This window comes from Dermacentor silvarum, chromosome 1 (assembly GCF_013339745.2).
Source record: "Dermacentor silvarum isolate Dsil-2018 chromosome 1, BIME_Dsil_1.4, whole genome shotgun sequence".
Classification (NCBI taxonomy): Eukaryota; Metazoa; Arthropoda; class Arachnida; order Ixodida; family Ixodidae; genus Dermacentor; species Dermacentor silvarum.
The window spans coordinates 331,460,226-331,480,236 of NC_051154.1; the positions used below are offsets into that span (position 1 = coordinate 331,460,226).

Below are 20,011 nucleotides of genomic sequence, written 5' to 3' on the forward strand. Positions count from 1 at the left end.
ATAACCAGCACGTGGCCAGAAGCGACTCGAGGCTCACTTACCACATTGCGGGCTATGTTGCGCGGAAGTGTATTGTCAATTCCAGCACAAAATGCCAAGAATGCATAAAGCTGCTCACTATGACGCCACCAGGCGAAAGTTTTCAACTGGCCCGGCTAACAAACTTCTGTGACCGAGGACGCCTCCTTTATCCCTCCAGTCAGCTGTACGGCTTTGTGAAAATTCTAGAGGATCTTTTCACAGCTGCTTCTGTCAGAGTGAGCCACACTCTGACAGCGTTATGGACATGCTGGCAGTTAAGAGTAAGCTTCCCCTCGAAGTTGGCTGCAATGTGCACGTTCTTAGCCTCACAGCTAAAATAAATAGTTTTTAAATTGTCACACGTCTGCATTCTTATGTGAAAGGAATTAACTGTGACAAGGCAGGAAAGCGGCAGAGGGCCAAGCAGCTGAAGTTGAGCCATTGCACATGAGTTGAAGTGCACGAAACAATGGCTTGCTGTACTTCTTGCAAATAAAAGCTTTGTGTCAGCAACAGCCCTGTTAACTTCATTTTGCTTACCCTTATATAACTGTACATAAGCATAGGCCGGAGCCTTTGTCAAGTGAACTAGTTTTCACTTTTTGTTCAGGCCTCCCTCCATTTCTTTATGGAAAAAACAAGCCTGATTTGATTTAACAAATGTGTGCCGGCGTAATGATGGTTAATAATAAACGCAGAAGGCTACTGTGAAGCATGGAACAACTAAAGTGGAACAATGAAATATTTAAGCCATATATACCTATTCATTTTGGCCAAGCAAAGGCACAAACCTGGTTAGCATGCCTGATTTTTTTTTTTTTTTTTTTTGAGCCCAGCTGGAAAGTATGCACGCACTGTTTTCTGTCTGACAAAATTTTACACTAGGTCGACACGGCATAAAACCGTTTTCAAATTTTTTTTTTTACGATTGCCCGATAATTCGGAAAATTCGAAGGCCCCTTCCGCATAAGCAACATCCGTCAGCGACGAGCTCTTTGCACAAAAGGTCTGAGTTAGGATAGGCAGCCGTCTTCCTTTTCCACAAGGTACTATTATGGCAAATATCATGTGGCCTAAACAAATATAGTACTTGCTAAAGATATGTAAAGACTGTCAAGTATGCCAAAATTAAAAACAAATAAGAGTGTGAACTGCTTCGAACTGAACCGACAGAAACGCAAGGAAAGTCAAAGCTTCTGCAAGCAAAGCTTCCATTGAAGTTGCCAGTGGCGTCACCTCTTGGATGCGACGCTGACTGCGTCAGAGGAGCGGCTGTACCCCTTCTCTGTCCTCTGGATTGGATTGGTGCGGCTCGCTATGTGCTTGCGCTCCCATTTCCGCGCACAGATTGGTGTGCGCCTGATTTTCACACTGGGCTTTTAACAGATCGCTCGTTGCTCGCGCTAAAGTACAGTGTACTAGAATACTCTTCTAGTACACTGTACGCTAAAGAAAGGCTGCGAGTTGGGTGCCTCGATGCGCGCTCGCGCATCGCGGCACCCCAGCTAGCTGCCCCATGATGCGAGACGAAGTGAGCGTCGGCTAGCGCATGAGTGGTTTGCCGCGCGCTTACCGTGTAAGCAATCAGGAATGCCGGAAAGCACTCATACAAGGGTCAGAAAACTACGCTTTATTTTCTTTTACTTTGCGATGCACCTTCATACTGGGAGGCGTCGAGTGACGGCTTCTAACAGCCGCAGGAAAGAGTCTTGATACTGGGTAGCACGAGGGATCCGTGGCTTCTAACAAACGCAATGGTCTTTGCAGCGCACGTGGCCGTTGAGTGCCACCACATCCATCCCAGGTGGGACTCCAGCATCGGCGCAGTTACCCTGTACCCATCACTGAAGAGGTGGCGCTTCATTTTTTGACAATAACTTTCTATTTTTTGCGTGTGAACCCCCGTGATGGGGGGTCCACAAAGTTCACACTGGTTGACTGTCCCCCAATGCAGATTGAGGCATAGCCCCGTTAGCCCACGGTAAAACCACAAATGAGGCACTGCAGGGCGACATGAGTTGGGCCGCTTTTGAAGTATATGAGAAACGCAGAGAAAATTAGTTACAGGATCACGGATCAAAATTAATGGGTGGCTAAAGGGCAGAAGTATCTGTACCTGAAAAGCATGGACACAGAATGGAGGAAGAGGTCAAGAAAGTTCGCAACCAAGCACAGGGTAATTGAAACTGTAAATAGACAACCAGTAGTCATCAAAAGAACGTTAGAGAAACCGAGATAGCGAATGGGATAGGAAAAATGGAAACAAAAAGGACCATTACGATTTACAAGAACGAGACGAAAGAAATTAGAAGGAAACATATGTATGATGACGCAAAGCGTAATGCCTTGCTATTTGAGGCTCGAGCTAGTTGTTTAAGGACAAAAACATACCGGCGCAAATATTCGCAAGAACATGAGGGATGCGTATGCTGCAGCGAAAACCCGGAGACCACTCAGCACATCCTTATGGAATGCGAAGAGATTCACGCAGTGAGACCCGTATGTAACGTACACCTTCCAGAAGCGCTTGGATTTAATGCGGACGGAAGCATCAACCGGTCAATAGTCGAGGTAAGCAAGAGCCGTTTAGAGTGTTGGTGGAAGAAAAGCAGGCAAGAGATTGATACGACCGGGTCGGTTACAGGCATGTAGCGGTACAAGGTAGATAGAGAAGTCTTGAAGAACGAAAAAAAAAGATTAAGGAGTTGTATACAAAAATGCTAGGATGAAGAACATGTATAGCGTACCTGATTAAATCAAGCAGGCTAGGTGACTATTTGTCATCGCCCCGTTTCAAAGGGGATGCCAACAGATCATCCCCACCATCATAAATTATATTAATATTATAGTAATATTGTTACTATTTGATCTAAAATTGATATAAAATTAAAACAGATTAGAAGAAAGTAAGAAGCATGCAGGCAATTGCCACCAAAAAGTTAACAATGCCCGCCTATTTTTCAGGGACAAGGAGATAAAAACATAGAAATTGAAGATAGACAGAAAGAAAGCAAAGAAAGAAATAGCAGAAGCCACTATACGTTACATTAGCAAGACGTGGTGTGAAGAATTATTCTCTGGCGATGGGAAGGGTTCGCACGAATTGTGTTAATCTTCTGGGGCGGAATTTACTAAGCTGTGCCGCTTGAACGCAATTTCTTAGCACGATGACTGTGGACGGTAATGCGTTCATCATCGAACCAATATAACGATGCAACGCATTTCCAGCACCGAAACGCGTTATGTAACACGCGTGTACAGCAGTTGGACCCCTTTTGCGCTTTTTATTGCGATAGCAATTATATGGACACTCAAAAGCAGATTTCTGCCGTCGCCGTCGCCGTGAGGTTCCGTATGACGTCATTTGGAGATGAAATCGTCGCCGCGCGCCGAACGCTGTATGTGCGAGTGAAAGGGCGCGAGGGGCGCGTCTTTCACGGGGAGTGAACGCACGGCGGAGAACAAACGCGCGTTCTGCGCCGTGCTCGCTTAAGGGCTGCAGAAGTAGGCGTCTCTTTTCTCCTTTACAATCACCATATATGTAGAGCAAACGCGCCTTCTTCGGACGCGCGAGAGGCCGTGGGGGAGGGGGAGGGAAGGGAGGCGACGTTTAGCTGCGGCACCAAGTGCCTATTTATATCAGAGGCTCCAGCAACAGTCACCAACGCCGCACGCATTTTGAGCTAACGCGGGCAAAACGCCGATGGCGTCGACAACAGTTCTGCGTGTTGTTGCTACCAAAGCCGCTCACCTTACTTCGTATGACATTGCTGTGTTGCTATCGCATTCATTGCTTCGCCCTTAGGGCGAAACTGTGACATTTTTTAAGAACACTCGGTGCCAACTCTCTCTTTCTCTCTCTCTCTCTCTCTCTCTCTATATATATATATATATATATATATATATATATACATATAGTAGCGCCGCCGCGAAGCCTGCGCGTGGCCTCCAAAATACATGACGCACCGGTTCTTGGCAGCGCTGAGAAATGCGTCATGCGGTAACCGGGATCCTTTCTCACGCTTCTTTCTGGACACACAGCGTCATTAAGTCCGCGCCTGGCACCCCAGAGGAAAAGCGTCGCCAGGCAGTAAGATGAACAGGTGCGCCGATTTGCCTCACGCGGCGAATCGATGAGCCAGCAGCGTTGTGGCGCATATCATAGATGACGGGGACACGTGTTACTAACACCCAGAGCTGCATCGCCTGCAGTGGCGCAAGCGTGGCGTGCAGCGAGGCATAGCGGGCTTCCTTTGTGTTGAGTAATTCGTTTGTTGTAGAGATGTGCGTGCATTTCCGTGTTGCCCGCGTAGCGCTGTGAGTGTGCGTGCGCTAGCCAGCACCTCTTCTCGTGAAGCATGCCGAAATTCGCGGGATGTTTTGTTGCTTGTGAATGCATAAAATTGTCTACTCCAAGTGTATGTGTCATTGTAGCGGCCAATGAACAATCGGACTTCGTACCTTGGCATTCGTTTACTAAAGTTACATTTATTTGTTGATGAAAAAACCGCTGTAAACTGCCTCACGTCTCTGCATTCAGACTATCCCTCAGAGAAAATTTGATGTACAACTTTGGTTACTTGAGAGTGGTTTGGTGTATTCTGTGTTCATTAACTTCAATTTACGGCAGGTTTTGGGCCTGTGTGGAGGCACGCTTCAGCCAGCATGCTGTAAGTTCATATGAGTCCCTAGCTACAAGAAAAGATTTCATGCGTGTTTATGACACACTAAACCACCTAATGCTGCGACTGGTGGCAACGCTGCTCGAATATTAGCGAGGGCACACCGCAAGCCCTCAGGAACATCTGCACACTGTTGCCTGCTGTAACTCTGCTTAAAACAAATGCATTTTTACTCCAGTCATGGTCGTGAATGTACTTAGCAGACTGGCGCTCACGGGGCTCAAAGCATTCCGCATTGTTTTTCAAGCGAAGCTTGTATAGGCTAGCCTGTGCCGGCGATGTAACGCTAAAACTACTATGGCTCATACCCGCCCTGGATAGGCGGGTATGAGCCGGTGACAGAAGAATAAAGACAGAAGGAATGAAGGAAAGAAAGAAAAAGAAAGAGCAGGTGCGGGGAAAACTGCGCCGGCGCCGGATCACGTGACGCGCGCGACCCATCAGAGTTGTTTGGTGGGTCGCGGGGAGGGAAAGTGAAGGAAAAGGGGTTAGCGCGCTCCGCCGGGCTTCCCTCGCCTCAGATGAGTTTCGGTGTCCGGATGGGAAGGCCTCCGGTAGCGCCTTTCGCCGAGGAGCAGGCTGCGTTTGAGCAACGGCGCCGTGAACTCGCTCGGGAAAGGGCTCGTCGTCGACATGCATATTCTAGCTTGACGGTTTCCGAAGCCCAGGCGAGACCCAGAGTTGCGGGAGCGATGTTGACGCCAAACGTCAGCGAAGAGCCGCCTACCCTGAGTTTAGGGCAAACGAGGCGGAACGCTTGCAACAGCGTATCTTGCCACAAGCTTCGCTTACCCCCACTTGCACGAAGTGCGTTCTATTAAAATCAAAATTCGTTGATTTTAATGAAAAAAAAAACTTTCTGCAAGTCAACGGCACATCAATGGGCACTAAAATAGGTTCAAACTACGCCAACATATTCATGGGCATACTGGAATCAGAGTTCCTTGAGACATTTTCTAATAAGGTCTCACTGCGAGGAAGAGTTGTTGAAGTTAATTTCTCTGTTCAGTGCGGTCTATCCAGCCATCTCATTGTCCCATACATATATTCGGCTTCTGCAATCACTTTTCTGGATGTTAGTGTAAGTGTGCACAACAACACGCTTATCACATCAGTCTACAAAAAACCAACTGATAAGCACCAATACTTGCATTTCCACAGTAGCCATGTAAAGCATTGTAAAACAGCAATACCGTACAGCCAAGCTCTTCGTTTCAAGCGGATATGCACTAAAAAACGAGACTTTGCATCGAACTTTGAACAACTACGTAACTACTTATAACGCCAGCGTTATCCTCCCTAAGTTATCAGCGACGCGATTAAAAAAACAGACAACCTTGATCGTCGCGCGCGCTCATCAACAGCAAACCAACTCCCCCAGATTCGCGGACTAACCTTATCCTCACGTATCCAGCACCAAATCCTAACATTGAACGTATCCTCCGGAAACATCATATATACCATGCTCTTATGAGCGAGAGAATGTGCCAAATTGTTCCTGAACCTCCGCGGGTGGTATACAGACGGGCCACCAACCTCAGAGACGTTGTCACGTCCTCCAAAATTCACTCAGATAGCTTCAAAGGCTGCGCACCATGCGGAAAACCTCGGTGCAGGCTCTGTCCCATGATGAATACCGCTAATGTGGCCAAGAGCAACGCGTCCTGATTTTCATTCAAAATACGAGGGGAATACAACGGTGACACTTGCACCTTTGTATATCTCCTCGAATGCACCATTTGCCGCGCACAATACATCGGACAAACGGAAACCCCTTTCAGGCTACGCTTTAGTAATAACAAATCCCATGTAAAATCTATACCGCCGCTCCCCCTCTCCAAACATGGGAACACACTAGGTCATCCTTTCGAAAAATTTAAGGACACTATTTTGAAATCAGTATTCCCCACTCACTACGACAGAGAAGCTTGTGAGTAATTTCTAATACACAAGTTCAGCTCACTTTGAAAGGGAATAAATGAGAGCATAGGTAGGCTGACAGGCATGCCTCACGAATAAGAGGCATTTTTTGGCATGTTTGGCGCACCAATAAATTTTTTTCCTGGTTTCTTTATGAATTTCCTCACGATTATATACGACATGTGTAACAAGGCATATTTATAAAGTGATGTGTATATTTCCGCCTCATTTATTAGGAATTATCCTCACCCTGCTGTTATGTTGATGTTTATTACTTCACCTTGTCATATAATTTTCATTTATCTTTTACTTTATTTTTCACACACGCATAGTCATAAAAAGAACAGCTTACCCGCCAACACAAAGAACACCACTTCTATGGCGCTCCAATGAACATTTTTACTTGTTGCCTTATGCATTTCCTAGCGATCATATATGCATGATCGCTAAGAAATGGCATGTTTATAAAGTGATATGTATATTTCTGCATCATTATTTACAAATTCTTCTCACTCTTCTGATATGGCGATGTTTATTACTTCACCTTGCGATATAATTTTTTATTTGTCTTTTATTTTATTTTTGTACACACATAAACTTTGTATAAAAACAACTTGCCTGCAAATACAAAGAATTCCACTTGTGCAAAGAATGCAATGGAACGCAGGTCGTGCAATTCAGAGGTCAGTGGAAGTCAAAATACAGGTGTCCCATAACCAGGTGGAGGTGCACTGACCGTCTGTGTGGTCATAGAAAAGTTGCAGCAACCTCAAAAAAAAAAAAAAAAAAAAAAAAAAAAAAAAAAAAACCGGCAGATCCCACGCCCTGTGGAAATCGATGTTATGCGAAGCTGTGTGCGGGGAGCCTACCAAGTTAATGAAACGCCCAAGAGAGCACCAAGACGTAGGCGGCCTTTTCAGGGCCTACATGACACGCATATGTCATGACATTCAAGTCATGAATCCTCAGGAGTCCCTTTAGCTACACCTAAAAGACCTTAAGGCGAAAGCCTTAGTCATGTTCACGACTATGACTTCGACCATCAACCTTTAGACTGAATCTTCCTGGAAAAACTGTGAGATAACTACGTTTGCTCATTTAGAAATGCCCGTATCTGCATTTTGAAGAGCGCAACTGCTGATCTGGCCCTGATAATTGGCGGCTGAACAATGGAGCTTCCAACTTTCTTTCGTGCGTAATAGCAGGAGCCGGTTTTTTTCCCCCCCGCATGACAAGTATTGCACAACGCCCCCTTTTGTTATGCATTCTTATCCGCGGTCAAATAGGATTGTGTAGAGTTTAGGGGGGAAGCGGTAGGCGTAATCTTGTTATCATAATCAAAGATTGAGCACTCGAGCGAACGTTTACTCATCGCTCAGCATCCTATAAAACAAGGCACAGCCGCTGGCGCCCACAGGATCCAACTAGGACGCCGACACTCCAGGGTCTTTCTCGCACAAGTAAGTGTTCTATATCGCCACACATATTCTAATACGTGTATACGACGTTAACCGCTATTTAAACTGAATATTTAAACTAGGTAAGACAGACCGCGCGTATAACGTATACGAAAATTTATGCTGCTGTTTCTTAATTAGCGACTTATGCCTACCACTCTATGAACTGCTCTAATGTGGCAGTAGCCATTGAGCAGGCGCTATATAGCGCTACTTTTCGGAGCATTAGAACTCATGCGGCCTGGCTTGTCTGAATACATCCACATTGTTTTCATTTTTTTTCCCAAGCTTGCATCAGTTTGGAGCAATGGAGACGATCTATAGTAAATGTAATCCTAGATTATTCCTCAAACACATCTAATTCTTGGCGTTTATATGTACTGGCGGAATGAAAAATGTTGCGTCCTCAAACATAACACTAACCAAAGTTGTTGAAGAGGCCGACTTCTCAGGATAACTGTTATGTTCTTTATTTTCTTTCAGGGCAGGCAGAATGAAGGGAGCAGTCGTTGCTTTTCTCGCACTTTACGTCGTCGCAGTAACCTGTGAGTACAAGTACTGCTTACGTCACGTTGTTTTACAAACCTCGAAAAGATAATAGTAAGAAGTTTGTAGTTCTTACTTCTTGCGCATTTAATATTAACAAAAACATTAAAGAGTAACGACAGCATAATAGTAATTTGCAGGTCAGTTCACCACGGCATATATATAAGAAATAATTTTTTTTTCGTTTGATGAATAACGTGTTCCATTTGAAAGTGCAGTAAAACTTTAGACTCCAGATGTCCTGTATGTGCTTAATATGCTTGTGGCTGCTGGCGGGTGTTAAGAGGTAGGGCGGAAATGAAGGCGAAAAACAGGAAGAAATTGATTTACTGTAATCCCCACAGCGGGAGCTCCCCGATCAGCCGTTGTTCCCGAAATGCGTTAGGCCAGTTAACAAAAAGACAGAATAAAAGTACTATATCACGAATATCGTACACAGTGTTCCTTCAGACTTTGCGACAATGCAGGTATTTCCAAGTGACACAGCGTTGCAATGACGGATAAAAATTTGGTCCAACTAACGCAGACGTTAGGGCTATTTGAGTGTAACGAGTAACGTGGCCGTACTGAAAAATATACGTAATTTGAAAATACATTAAGACAAGCCCGGAGACGCAAACATATGTTAGTGTTAAAATTGATTTTGAGCTGTAGCCTCCCGACATTTAGATTGTTACAAAAGATGCATTGGAACACAGAGTAACTTAAGGCGGCAAAGTGAGAAGAGGATTCCACGTCGTATTCACTCTAAGGTTGTTGTCATGCTAACCAGTGTTTTCAGAAATCACATGACCACTCTAAGATAAAGGTTTGGTGGATTGATGCTAACAATATTCTACAGTTTCGCGTCCTGTCAACTAAAACGTGACATGGAAGCGATGCAGCTGTGTATGGTAAGCGTATGGTGACCTATTCACGGCACCATATGCTTCCTTCGCGGCGATTACTGTTAACGATAAGCAGGCTGCTTTGTATATACACTGTCCTTATTCAGCGTCAGCACAGGAGGCTTAGTACACTGTTTTATGTGCGACCTGTTTCGGAGCACTTAATTGTGCCGCGCAGGCGGGCGTGTCCCGTGATTCTTCTTTTATATAGCTATATATTTCGCAGGCATTACTAAAGTCAGAGAAAGATTTATTACGTAACAAGGAGAAAGTTATAAATTACTGAGCAAGAACAGGACTTATAGCTTAAGGTAAAGCTCTATGGCGGTTTACCTTAAGTTATACTGCACTAGATATTTCTTTGAAGGCTCTCCAACTTTGGCATTAGAAGTTTTGTTTTCAATTTAATACTTTCGAAATTGGTTAACTATTATTAACTTCTTATAGCATTAAGCTTAATACAAAAATGTCGCACTTTTGCAAGCATTGATTGCGATAGCAAAGTATTAGACAACCACACGAAGCAATGCTAGGAGTTTCATTGGCCGTATAAATTGCAGTAAACATTCGCTCAGTAAGTGCGTTACCAAGCGCGGTGTCATGCGTGCACAAGCAAGCATGAGCATATCTCCCTCGATGACCGCGAACACTCGCTTTGACAACACTGGCACGATTAAGAACCGCGGCGTGCGAATTACCCTTGGAGCTGTCTCCCTATTCACCGCGAAGTATGCGCACAACACTACAGCTCAGATGCAGCCATCAGCCCTCGGCGAGCGTGGCCTTTGTACCCACGGCAGATTACCTCCAAGATAGGGCGCGCGCGGTCGTGCTCTGCCCCCGTACTAGAGGAAACGCGCGCGAACCTGCCTTCTCCCCTCCCCAATCTCACCCACCTGTTCCCACCCTTGCACTTACGAAGAGAGGGCGCGCATCCGCCCCGCCACCCTCCCAGCTTGGCGCTGAGCCGTGCTCCCTCAAGGGCTGCAGAAGATAGCGCCAACCTTTTCCCTTTCCCAACGAACCACTTACTACTACTCCCAGCACGCGCAAGACGCCGCCGCCCCAAGCCGCCATCCTTCTCTGCTCTACCTCGCACCTACACCCCACGGTGCGCAACCGCTATCTTATCGCACTTGCAATTTATGCGGAACATCACGGCGACGGCAACGATGATGACGACGAAGATCGTGGAAATTCGCCTTTAGTGTCCATATGATTGATATCGCAATAAAAAATTCTGTCCTGCTCCCATTAAACGCCAACAGCATGCGTATCGTCGCGTTTTCCTAGAATATCCCTACATGTTTTAAAGCCCTGGCTAAATTTAGCTGGGACACCCTGCATATTGTTTCTATGAATGAATAGGAACAATAAGCTAGAAAAACAGCTGATCGAATTTTCTCTCTTAATCTATTCAGCCATCTTCGCGTTACTTAATGAGGCCTGTCCTCCGCTTAATGTCACGATAAGCAGGCGTTCATTCCTCCAAGGCTCATTTGTTATTTTCCAGGTGTTGTCCCCACAAGGCATCATTATGAGGCAATTCAGCGTCACTACAGCATGACGACTTCTCTCACTAAACTCTTGTTACCCCTCTTGGTTCACTTGACTCCACCATATGCCTGTAACATATTTTTTTATTAGTATCAACGCACCACCGCATCCTTTGCCGGCTTTGACTGCGTTTACCGTTCCTTGGCACCTATTGTGTTATTCTAGTAGACCACAGGTTCATCGACTGCTTGCAATTCATTACCCGCTCCGGTCCAGTTTCTAGTTTTTATATCAGCGAGAATATCGGCGACACCCGTTCTCTCTATTCAATACTTCCCTCGTCTGGTGTCTTATTTCTTTCCACTTATAGTTCCATGGTGTTTATTTTTCTCTCATAATTTATTTGTCATCCCCCAAGTTTAGGCGCCATATGGTAATACTGAGAGAACAAATTGTGCACATACGTGCCGTACTGCTGCTAAGGTTCCGCTGATGAGTGTTTCATGACACGTGCTTGGCATATGCGTGCGGATATTGTTGTACACTTTCTTTGCGTAATCATAGCCCTCTACTTACCACAGTAGTCCAGTTGCTACGGCGTCGCGTTGCAGAGCTCGAGGTCACGGTCGCAAAAATGCCTGATCATTTATATCTAAGTGCACGTTCGAAAAAACACACGTGGTGAAAATGAATTGCGAACGTCCCACTACGACGCCGATTATAATGAGAGCGTGGGTTTTGTACGTGAAACCCCATAATTTTATTTTCCAATCGCAATGCTCTGCGGGTGATTGATATCCGCAGGAATGCTCCTTCATATCTGCAAGAAGCTATCTACTAAACCCTGACTCTTGGTCTATATTTATAGACCTCACCCCCCCCCCCCCCTCCAATAGAATTTTTACCACTTCTCTGCAAATTCATCTTAAAAACGTACCTTTAGGCTGTCGTGGAAATCAAACACGCTCTTTCTCCAAAGATTCAGCAAAAACGCCGCATACAGTAAGATAAGTTCACACTGTACAGATTTCTGCCGCTTGTTATTGTGTGCGCTTGCTGTTTCTTTATATGCTGGCTTCGGGAAACCAATTCCTCAATTTTTTTTAATGCAATCGAAATAAAAATGTTCAAACGTCTTAAACCTCAGAAACCCATGGTAAACTGTGCTCTGCTGAATCCAAAAGTGTTCTCGGATGGCAGCTTCGACTCTTATCCTGAAGTGTCAGACAGACAGACAAAGAACTTTTATTCAGGTCCTGAGGAACTGCGTTGGGACGCCCAGGGGAAGTCGGTAGCAGTCGCGGGCCGCTCCCACGCAGGGACCGGAAGACCGTGGCCCTCCGCCCTCTCGCAGGCCCTCTGGACAGCCCGAAGTTGAACCGAGAGGTCGCCGCTTTTAAGGGCTTCCTCCCAGTCCCCTTTGTTGATGAACTCTGTGTCGCGTAACGCAGGACATTGCCAGAGCATATGGGCTAATGAGCAATACGCCTCTCCGCAGTCCGGACATTGCGGTTCGATGTTGGGCGAGAAGTGACTAAACCTGCCCCTCGAAGGGAAAGACCCCGTTTGGAGCATCCTCAAGGCCGACGATTGCGGTCGAGTGAGTCTAGGGTGAGGAAGTGGAAAAGCCCTCCGGGAAAGATGATAATGCGTCAAGATCTCTTGGAAAGTTAGGAGCAAGTCCCTGTACCTCCCAGCGTCCCCGCCTTCGAATCCACCGGGACCGCCGCGGTGAGCGAAACCTCGCGCACGGTCATGGGCAAATTCATTTGCGTTGGGAACATTGGGATGTACGTTGGCCCCCATGTGGGCCGGGAACCATTTTATGGTGTGAAACCCGGCTGCCCTCTCGCTGCCGAGGATGGCCGCTGCCTCCCGCGAGATCGAGCCCGAGGCGAAAGCCCTAGCTGCGGACCGCGAGTCTGTGAATATATTTGGACGCGATGGGTCCTTCATTGCTATAGCAATGACCACTTGCTCAGCCACCGTTGCCGAAACATTTCTAACCGAGGCAGAACATAGGAGTTTGCCAGTATGGTCGACCGAAACCACTGCGAGGCAATTGGAACGCCCGTACTGGGCTGCATCGACAAAGGCTGCGAGATTCCGACTATCTGCAACCGATTTCAATAAAGAACGCGCCCGAGCTATGCGGCGCCCTACATTATATTGCGGGTGGACATTTCTTGGAAGTGGAGCTACCGTAAACGTGCCTCTGATTGAGGACGGTAGAGTCACTTTACGCTCGTTAGTCTCCGTAAGACCGCAGCCTATGGATTCCAGGATGCGCCTGCCAGCCGGCGAGGACGATAGACGCACGATCTGAGCCATCTGCTGGGCCTCGATCACCTCCGAGAGGGAGTTATGCATGCCTAATTGTATGAGCTTTTCGGTACTGGTGGTGATAGGCAAGCTTAGAACTCGCTTTATACTTTTGCGCATTAGTGCATCGATTTTTGCCTCTTCCCTTTTGGACCAGTGCAGCGCCGAAGCGACGTAATTAATGTGGCTCATGAGAAACGCATGGTAGAGCCGAAGGAGATTGCTCTCGCTCAGCCCTCCCCTGCGGTTCGAGACCCTGAGTATGAGTTTAAGCATGTTCTCCGTCTTGGAGGTGATGCGGGCTATAGTCTGTGAGTTTCCCCCCTTGGACTCCAGTAGGAGTCCAAAGATCCTGATGGAGTCTACCCTGGGGATCATCAGCCCATCCCGCGTGTATATAGCTATGGGAATCTGCTCTAATGGAGTGAGGTTCCTCACCCCTTGTTGGGTGCGTCTGTACAGTAATAACTCGGACTTAGCCGGTGACAGGCTCAGGCATGAACCGACTATAAAGTTCTCCGTTATGTCTAGTGCCTGTTGAAGCGCCTGCTCTACCCCGGCGTCGGACATTCCCATGCACCACACGGTGATATCGTCCGCGTAGAGAGCATGGTTAGTCCCGCGCACCATGGCGAGTCGCTCCGAGAGGCCCTTCATGCCAATATTGAAGAGTAAAGGAGATATGACTGCCCCCTGTGGGGTTCCTCTCGCTCCCAAGGTAAATTCCTCGGATTTTACTTGACCGATCTTGATGGTAGCCCTGCGATCCCTGAGAAAGCAGCTAACGTATGCGTGGAAACGTTGTCCCAGCCCCATATCCGAGACTGCCTCAAGCATGAACTTGTGCGAGATATTGTCAAAAGCTTTAGCCAGGTCTAGAGCTAGTATGCCTCTAGTATCCCTGGTGTAGTTGTCAATAATTTGTGTCTTGTTAAGGAGCACGACATCCTGTGTGGATAGTGCGGGTCTAAATCCTACTATATTGTGTGGAAATAGCTCTTTGCATTCTATGTACCTGGATACCCGATTGTGAATCGCAAGTTCGGCCACCTTGCCCATGCAGGACGTAAGCGAGATGGGCCGTATGTTCTCCGGCGCTAGAGGTTTGCCTGACCTTGGGATGAGCACAACTGAGGCCGTCTTCCAGGATTCGGGGACTATAGCCCCGTCTTCCAGATTTTGTTGACTTCCTCAGTGAGCTCGATGGATTTACCGTCCAAGTTACGTAAGAGCTTATTTGAGATTCCATCCGGGCCCGGTGCAGAGGGCCCATTGAGCTCGTGGAGGACCTCCCGAATTTCAGGTTCAGTGAAAGGTGCGTCCAGCTCCTCAACCAGTCCCCCCGGGTAACGAGGATAGTCCACGTCCCCGGAAAGGCCCAGCGGAAGATATCTGTCCGCTAACCCCTGCAGGAGGGCCTTTTCGGACACCCCCTTCGCCTTTTGGCTATGAACTAATCTGTCAATAGCCAATCTCTGATTACCCTTGGACCGCGACTCATCAAGTAATTGTTTGAGGAGGTTCCATTTGCCTCCCACTCTCATATGTCCGTCAACAGAAGAACATACTTCGTTCCACTGCTGTTTCGACAGTTCAATAGAGTGGGTTTCAATCTCGCGATTGAGCTGCGCAATTTTATTTCGAAGTCTGCGATTGAATCTTTGCGTCCTCCATCGGGCTAGGATTGAATTCTTGGCCTCTAAGAGATGCGCAAGATGCGCATCCATCCGATCAACCCTCAGGTTCGTTTTGACAACCTTGGTCGCAGCATTAGCATCCTCCTTGAGCCTTGCAAAGAGGCTGTATAAGCTGTCGTATTCATCCTGGTCCTCCTTTCGCAATTTCCGAAAGGCATCCCAGTCCGTCACTTTAAATTCTCTGAGGGGAGCTGCATTGACTGTTAGGGTAATAGCCAATATTAAGTGGTCGCTAACTAGATTTTCTTGTAAATTTTGCCACCCTGCCACTGGGACGTTCTTGACGAACGCCAAGTCCGGAGTTGTGTCTCGGGCCACCGACGTGCCAGTTCTCGTCGGATATTGCTGATCCTAAAGTGTGTCTTCGGAAAGCATCCAGTATAAAGAAAAGGAGGAGGCTTATTATCAAGCGAAAACTGAAAAATGACCAAATAATCTGCTCGGCGGACATTGCATAAACTATCAATTAACTATTCTTGAATCTTGGAAAGCGATACATGCATGAAAATGAGTTACCGCATCGAAAGTTGAAGTCTGAAGTTGCTTATGGAGCTTGCAAAGTAATTACTCAATACTCGTTGCCTACCCCTTTCTTGCGTTATGCGAGGCGCATAGTTGGTTTTTCCGGACTTGCATGTCAACTAAACGAGGCAAATTGTTTATAGTTAGCTGAAATCGGGAACACGTTGCGGTTGACGCTAGATCAAAATTTAAATTCGGGAGGTTATTCATCGCGTTTGTAAAATATTATTTGTACAAGCGTTCCGCCGCATTAAAAGAGTATAATGCGAATCGCGTAGGAACTGTGCCCCATGTCCCAACAGACTACCCATTCAAGCTCTGCGGAGTGTTATAGTTATGTTTTGCGAGTTGCGTGGAATTTCACCCGACTGGCCTGACTTAATTATAACTGCCACCCATATACACATTCACACAAAATGAGGGGAATATTACGGATCAAATGCATGGGAAAGTAATTGTGTTCTGAATTATTATGGCCTGTGCAACAACTTTTCTTAATGAAGTGCTCGCTAGACTTATGCAGTAATTATCCGCTGTGTTTCCCAGTGTCGCGAGACAAGTGTGCGTCCAGTCAAGTTCATGCTCAAATTAAATTGGTACCCATCGTGGTGTGATGTGTGGGGAAAACTTGACGTTTCAGATGGTGTAATACGAGTGTTGGTAGTATTTACTGAATCAGCGTTTTTTTTTTTTCTTCTTTATTTTCTTGCGTAACAGAGACATTTCGTGAAGTTTCTTTTGTGTCTTCAGTGAACCAAATAATGAACTTTGGTTATATTTGGTGAAAGTAAGGGTCATGTTCTGGGAGAAGTGCGCGCAAGGTACAACACGTTAATATTGTTAATTTACAGCCGATGTAGTAAATTGCGCTTTCACTCTCTTCAGAGCAATAAAAATGCGTTTTACGAATGACGTAGAACTTATCTAGCTGTACTGGGGAGAGAAAGAGAGTGAAGGGAGATAGGAAAGGGAGAAAGACTAACCAGAGTTAGTCCAGTTTGCTACCCTACACGTGGGGAGGGGGATGGGGGAGGAAAGAAAGAGCGAGGAGAGAAGACGCGAGTCCTGATCGCACTTTCACATGCACTAAGCTTGGTGCAGCATGTGTACAGTCGAGCACTCAAGTCTGTCGCCTACACGCATTCAAGAAGAGTTTGAATGGCTTTCTGGGCTGATGAGCTGTCAGGCCAGGCTCCCAAGACCTTTGCTTCTGTAAATGGCGTAGGTGTACTGGAGGTATTATAACAGCCACCGATGTCCAATTTGTTAATAATGTCGGGAAGATGATGGTTGATATTCGTTCGAAATTGAATGCGTAGGTGAAGTGCAGCTTTTTCCAAAACGTCTCCTAATCAAGAGGTGGAAAGCGTTCCATGCGGTGAACGTTTTAAAAGGGTGGGGTCAACGAGTGATTCATATGCATACATTTTAAAGGGTGTGGCTTCAATTACAGGCGCCTGAAATTACTAGTGTACCTGCTCGAACGAAACTATTTCGCTGGAAATTGAGTCATAATTCTGCAAGGACGAAGAAGTCTGCTATATTTTTTCGTGTTCTTTTATCTCACTTAATTGTGTTACGGCTATTCCAACAAGCACAATGTGATCACAGAATTCTGCACAGAAGCTGTGAGTAACATTTAACTTTACATTTTGCTTGTATGCACTACTTTGAACCAACAGGAAAAGTTCAGAGAAATGAACTTTGTTTGTACGAACAGGGACTTGTTCTTTAACCCGTAAAGTGTATTATTATTTTGACCAAAAGTGACCTTATTTACCTTTTCTTTTCATGGCTTATTTTCAAGCGACATTCTATCAAAAACCATTTAAAACAAATTTTCTTCATGTTTTAAGCGCGAAAATGCGGCACCACTGTCCGGCAAAGTCAATGTCGTCTTCGATTTCCGAATAATTACTTTCGGTAGAAGAAGCGATATGAGAACACTATCATCATCCTATTCACTAGAAGAACAAAACGGGCACATCGCTTCATCTTTACCTTCCACTGTGAGAGTCGAGCAGCGACTTTCTATTGTACGCGCGACTCAAGTGCGAGTTTTCAGTGGCATAGGCCATTGTTCCAAATCTATCAAAAGGCGCAATAAGCGCGCGATTCTAAGAAAACAAATAGGCTATTGAGCGCTGACGAAATGACTACCATCTAAGTTGAAGGGAACGAAGCGTAGCTTTAAAAAAAAACAGCGGAATAACCACGTATTTTAAACGCTGCCTCTGCAGGTGTCTATGTAGTAGAAGAAAAACTGTGTGGACGTACAGAGTTCTTCCAAATCCCCTTTAAAGCGCCAATATTGCCGTTCACGAGCTGAGCTCTTCCAAAACACTTAATTGGTAAACGCTGAACCTAAATTGAGCTTCCAAAGCATGGATGGTGAGCGACATGAATCCAGTTCTAAGCATAAAGTTTTGTGCTTTCCAGGCTCGGCGCACGTACTGTCCCAGGAAACGAAGAAAACACAGGAAGGTGGTCTGAACCAGAACTTGGGAAACGAAGTCGAACTTGTAGGAAAGCTGCTGTTAGAGACAGCTGAAGTGCTCGCCAAGGACAACTCGAAACAGGTAACCTCACAGGAGGGTTGCAGACGATGGTTTCATCGGTCTGCTGCGTGCGTAATTGGGTTAATTTAACAAATAAATTCGGGCCAATTATTTCAGACTGCAAGGCCGTTCCGAATTGTTCAAACACGAAATTAGACTTTCATTACGACTTCCTCCAACATTTCAATATGAATATGCGCGTAATATATATAACTAAGGAGTTTTTAATGCCAATAATTTAGTTAGTGAAGTGAATGCTTTTTGGGGGGCAAATGATGTCCGCCTTAATAAAAGATTGATCTGCCCGGATTGTGGGGAGGAGTTTAGCACTCCAGCTCATATGCAGTGGCAGTGTCCTGCGTTACGGGATACGTCACTCACCAGCGAACAGGACTGGGACGAGGCCATCTCTAGTACGGAACTCAAGCTCCAGTCCATGGCCGTCCAGAGGGCCCGTGAAAGAGCGGAGAGGCTTGGCCTCCCGATTCCGACATGGGAGCAGCCAGCGGCGAGCCGGAGGCCCCAACGGGTCTCCGCCGGCTGGTCCCTCAGGACCTCAATAAAAGTTCATTGTCTGTCTGTCTGTGCTTACGAGATTCAAATAACATTTGTGGATAATTTTTTTAAGTGTTCGATGTAGAAAAAGACCACACTGTATATCCTTAGTCTATCGCATATCCATAGTATCTCGAGTTTGTTGCAAAAACTAACCACTGGCGACATCACGCAAAGAGTGAGTGCTTTCAAGCCACTCTTGAGGGATGGATACGATCATTGTTTTTTTTTTCTGGCGCAAAAGCCATATATCGCAAAGTATACTGAAAGAAAACCAGAACTTGGAGCCACCGTGGCTACATTCACACAGAGGTTCAATAACATAAAGGCCATGCATAAACATTTTAGTGATTAATAATAAAGTAAGCTTCAAGTAAATGTGAATTGGTGTTCTTCAGTTTCCTAAGTCCAAAATATTTTCATATAAACAGAAATAAGTTCTATCAATAAGGCGCCAGAAACAAATCAGCCAAGTGCTTCAGTGTTTTCAAGCATTTTTTTTTTTCAAATTAAGAAATGATACCTGTAAATTTTGCGGCCACAAGGTCAATATGAATTACTAATCGTTATATTATGTGTTTTTCCAATGATCATTGCATCAACGCAGGATGATGAGTACTTCCTAAGAGACCTGCTCGAAAAGGCAAGGGATGCCCTGACGAACGCTGGTAAGAAGATGACGGAGGTCGCAAAAAATGCCGTAGATGACGTGAAGACAGCCATGCAAAAGGCCTTTGAAAGGACCAAGCAGAAGGCATCGGAAAAGGCTCTTGAAATTCTGGCAAAGGTCATGGGCGATTCAATGGCTTCGTATGCTGCTGAAGATTCGGGCTCGCAGAGCGCTTTCCGTCAAACCGTAGTTGATAAGCTTCAGCTCGTTGGCAACAAATTTGTCGCCGCGGGCAAGAAGCTTTCAGGCCACTAAAGAAGTGAAATGTGTGTTCACAGGCAATTCGAACGAGCAACTTGAATAAAGTATTCTTGTTATTGCAAGTCGCGCTGTGGTTCTGCTGTCCTAATTAGAACAAGGGGTCTCATTCCGCGAAACAGCACTTTGTACAACTCGCCACCCTTTTCATCAGCTACAAAGGTGACACAACGGGTCTGTATCCTAAATATGTTAAAGCGACAGCGTCCTTAGCGCAATGGGAACTTCAGCATCGAATACGGCCAACTGCTGGATTGCGATTGCAACGACGTTGTAGCAAGGATAATTGGGATAGTGGAGGTTGCTAGGGAATTTTAACTGGGGTTATAACAAGTAACGAGTCGCGCGTACAATAGAAAGTCGCTGCTCGACTCTCACAGTGGAAGGTAAAGATGAAGCGATGTGCCCGTTTTGTTCTT

General features: G+C 46.0%; 1 protein-coding gene across 1 annotated transcript; it reads left to right on the forward strand.

The window, feature by feature from the left end:
- The first annotated feature begins 8,000 nt into the window (after positions 1-8,000).
- LOC119453476 (uncharacterized) lies at positions 8,001-19,652 on the forward strand. The gene is made up of 4 exons (XM_037715515.2): positions 8,001-8,083; positions 8,564-8,625; positions 17,991-18,130; positions 19,272-19,652. The coding sequence occupies exons 2-4, from the start codon at positions 8,574-8,576 to the stop codon at positions 19,587-19,589; spliced, it is 510 nt and encodes a 169-aa protein (XP_037571443.1). The 5' UTR covers positions 8,001-8,083; positions 8,564-8,573; the 3' UTR covers positions 19,590-19,652.
- Positions 19,653-20,011: the final 359 nt, after the last annotated feature.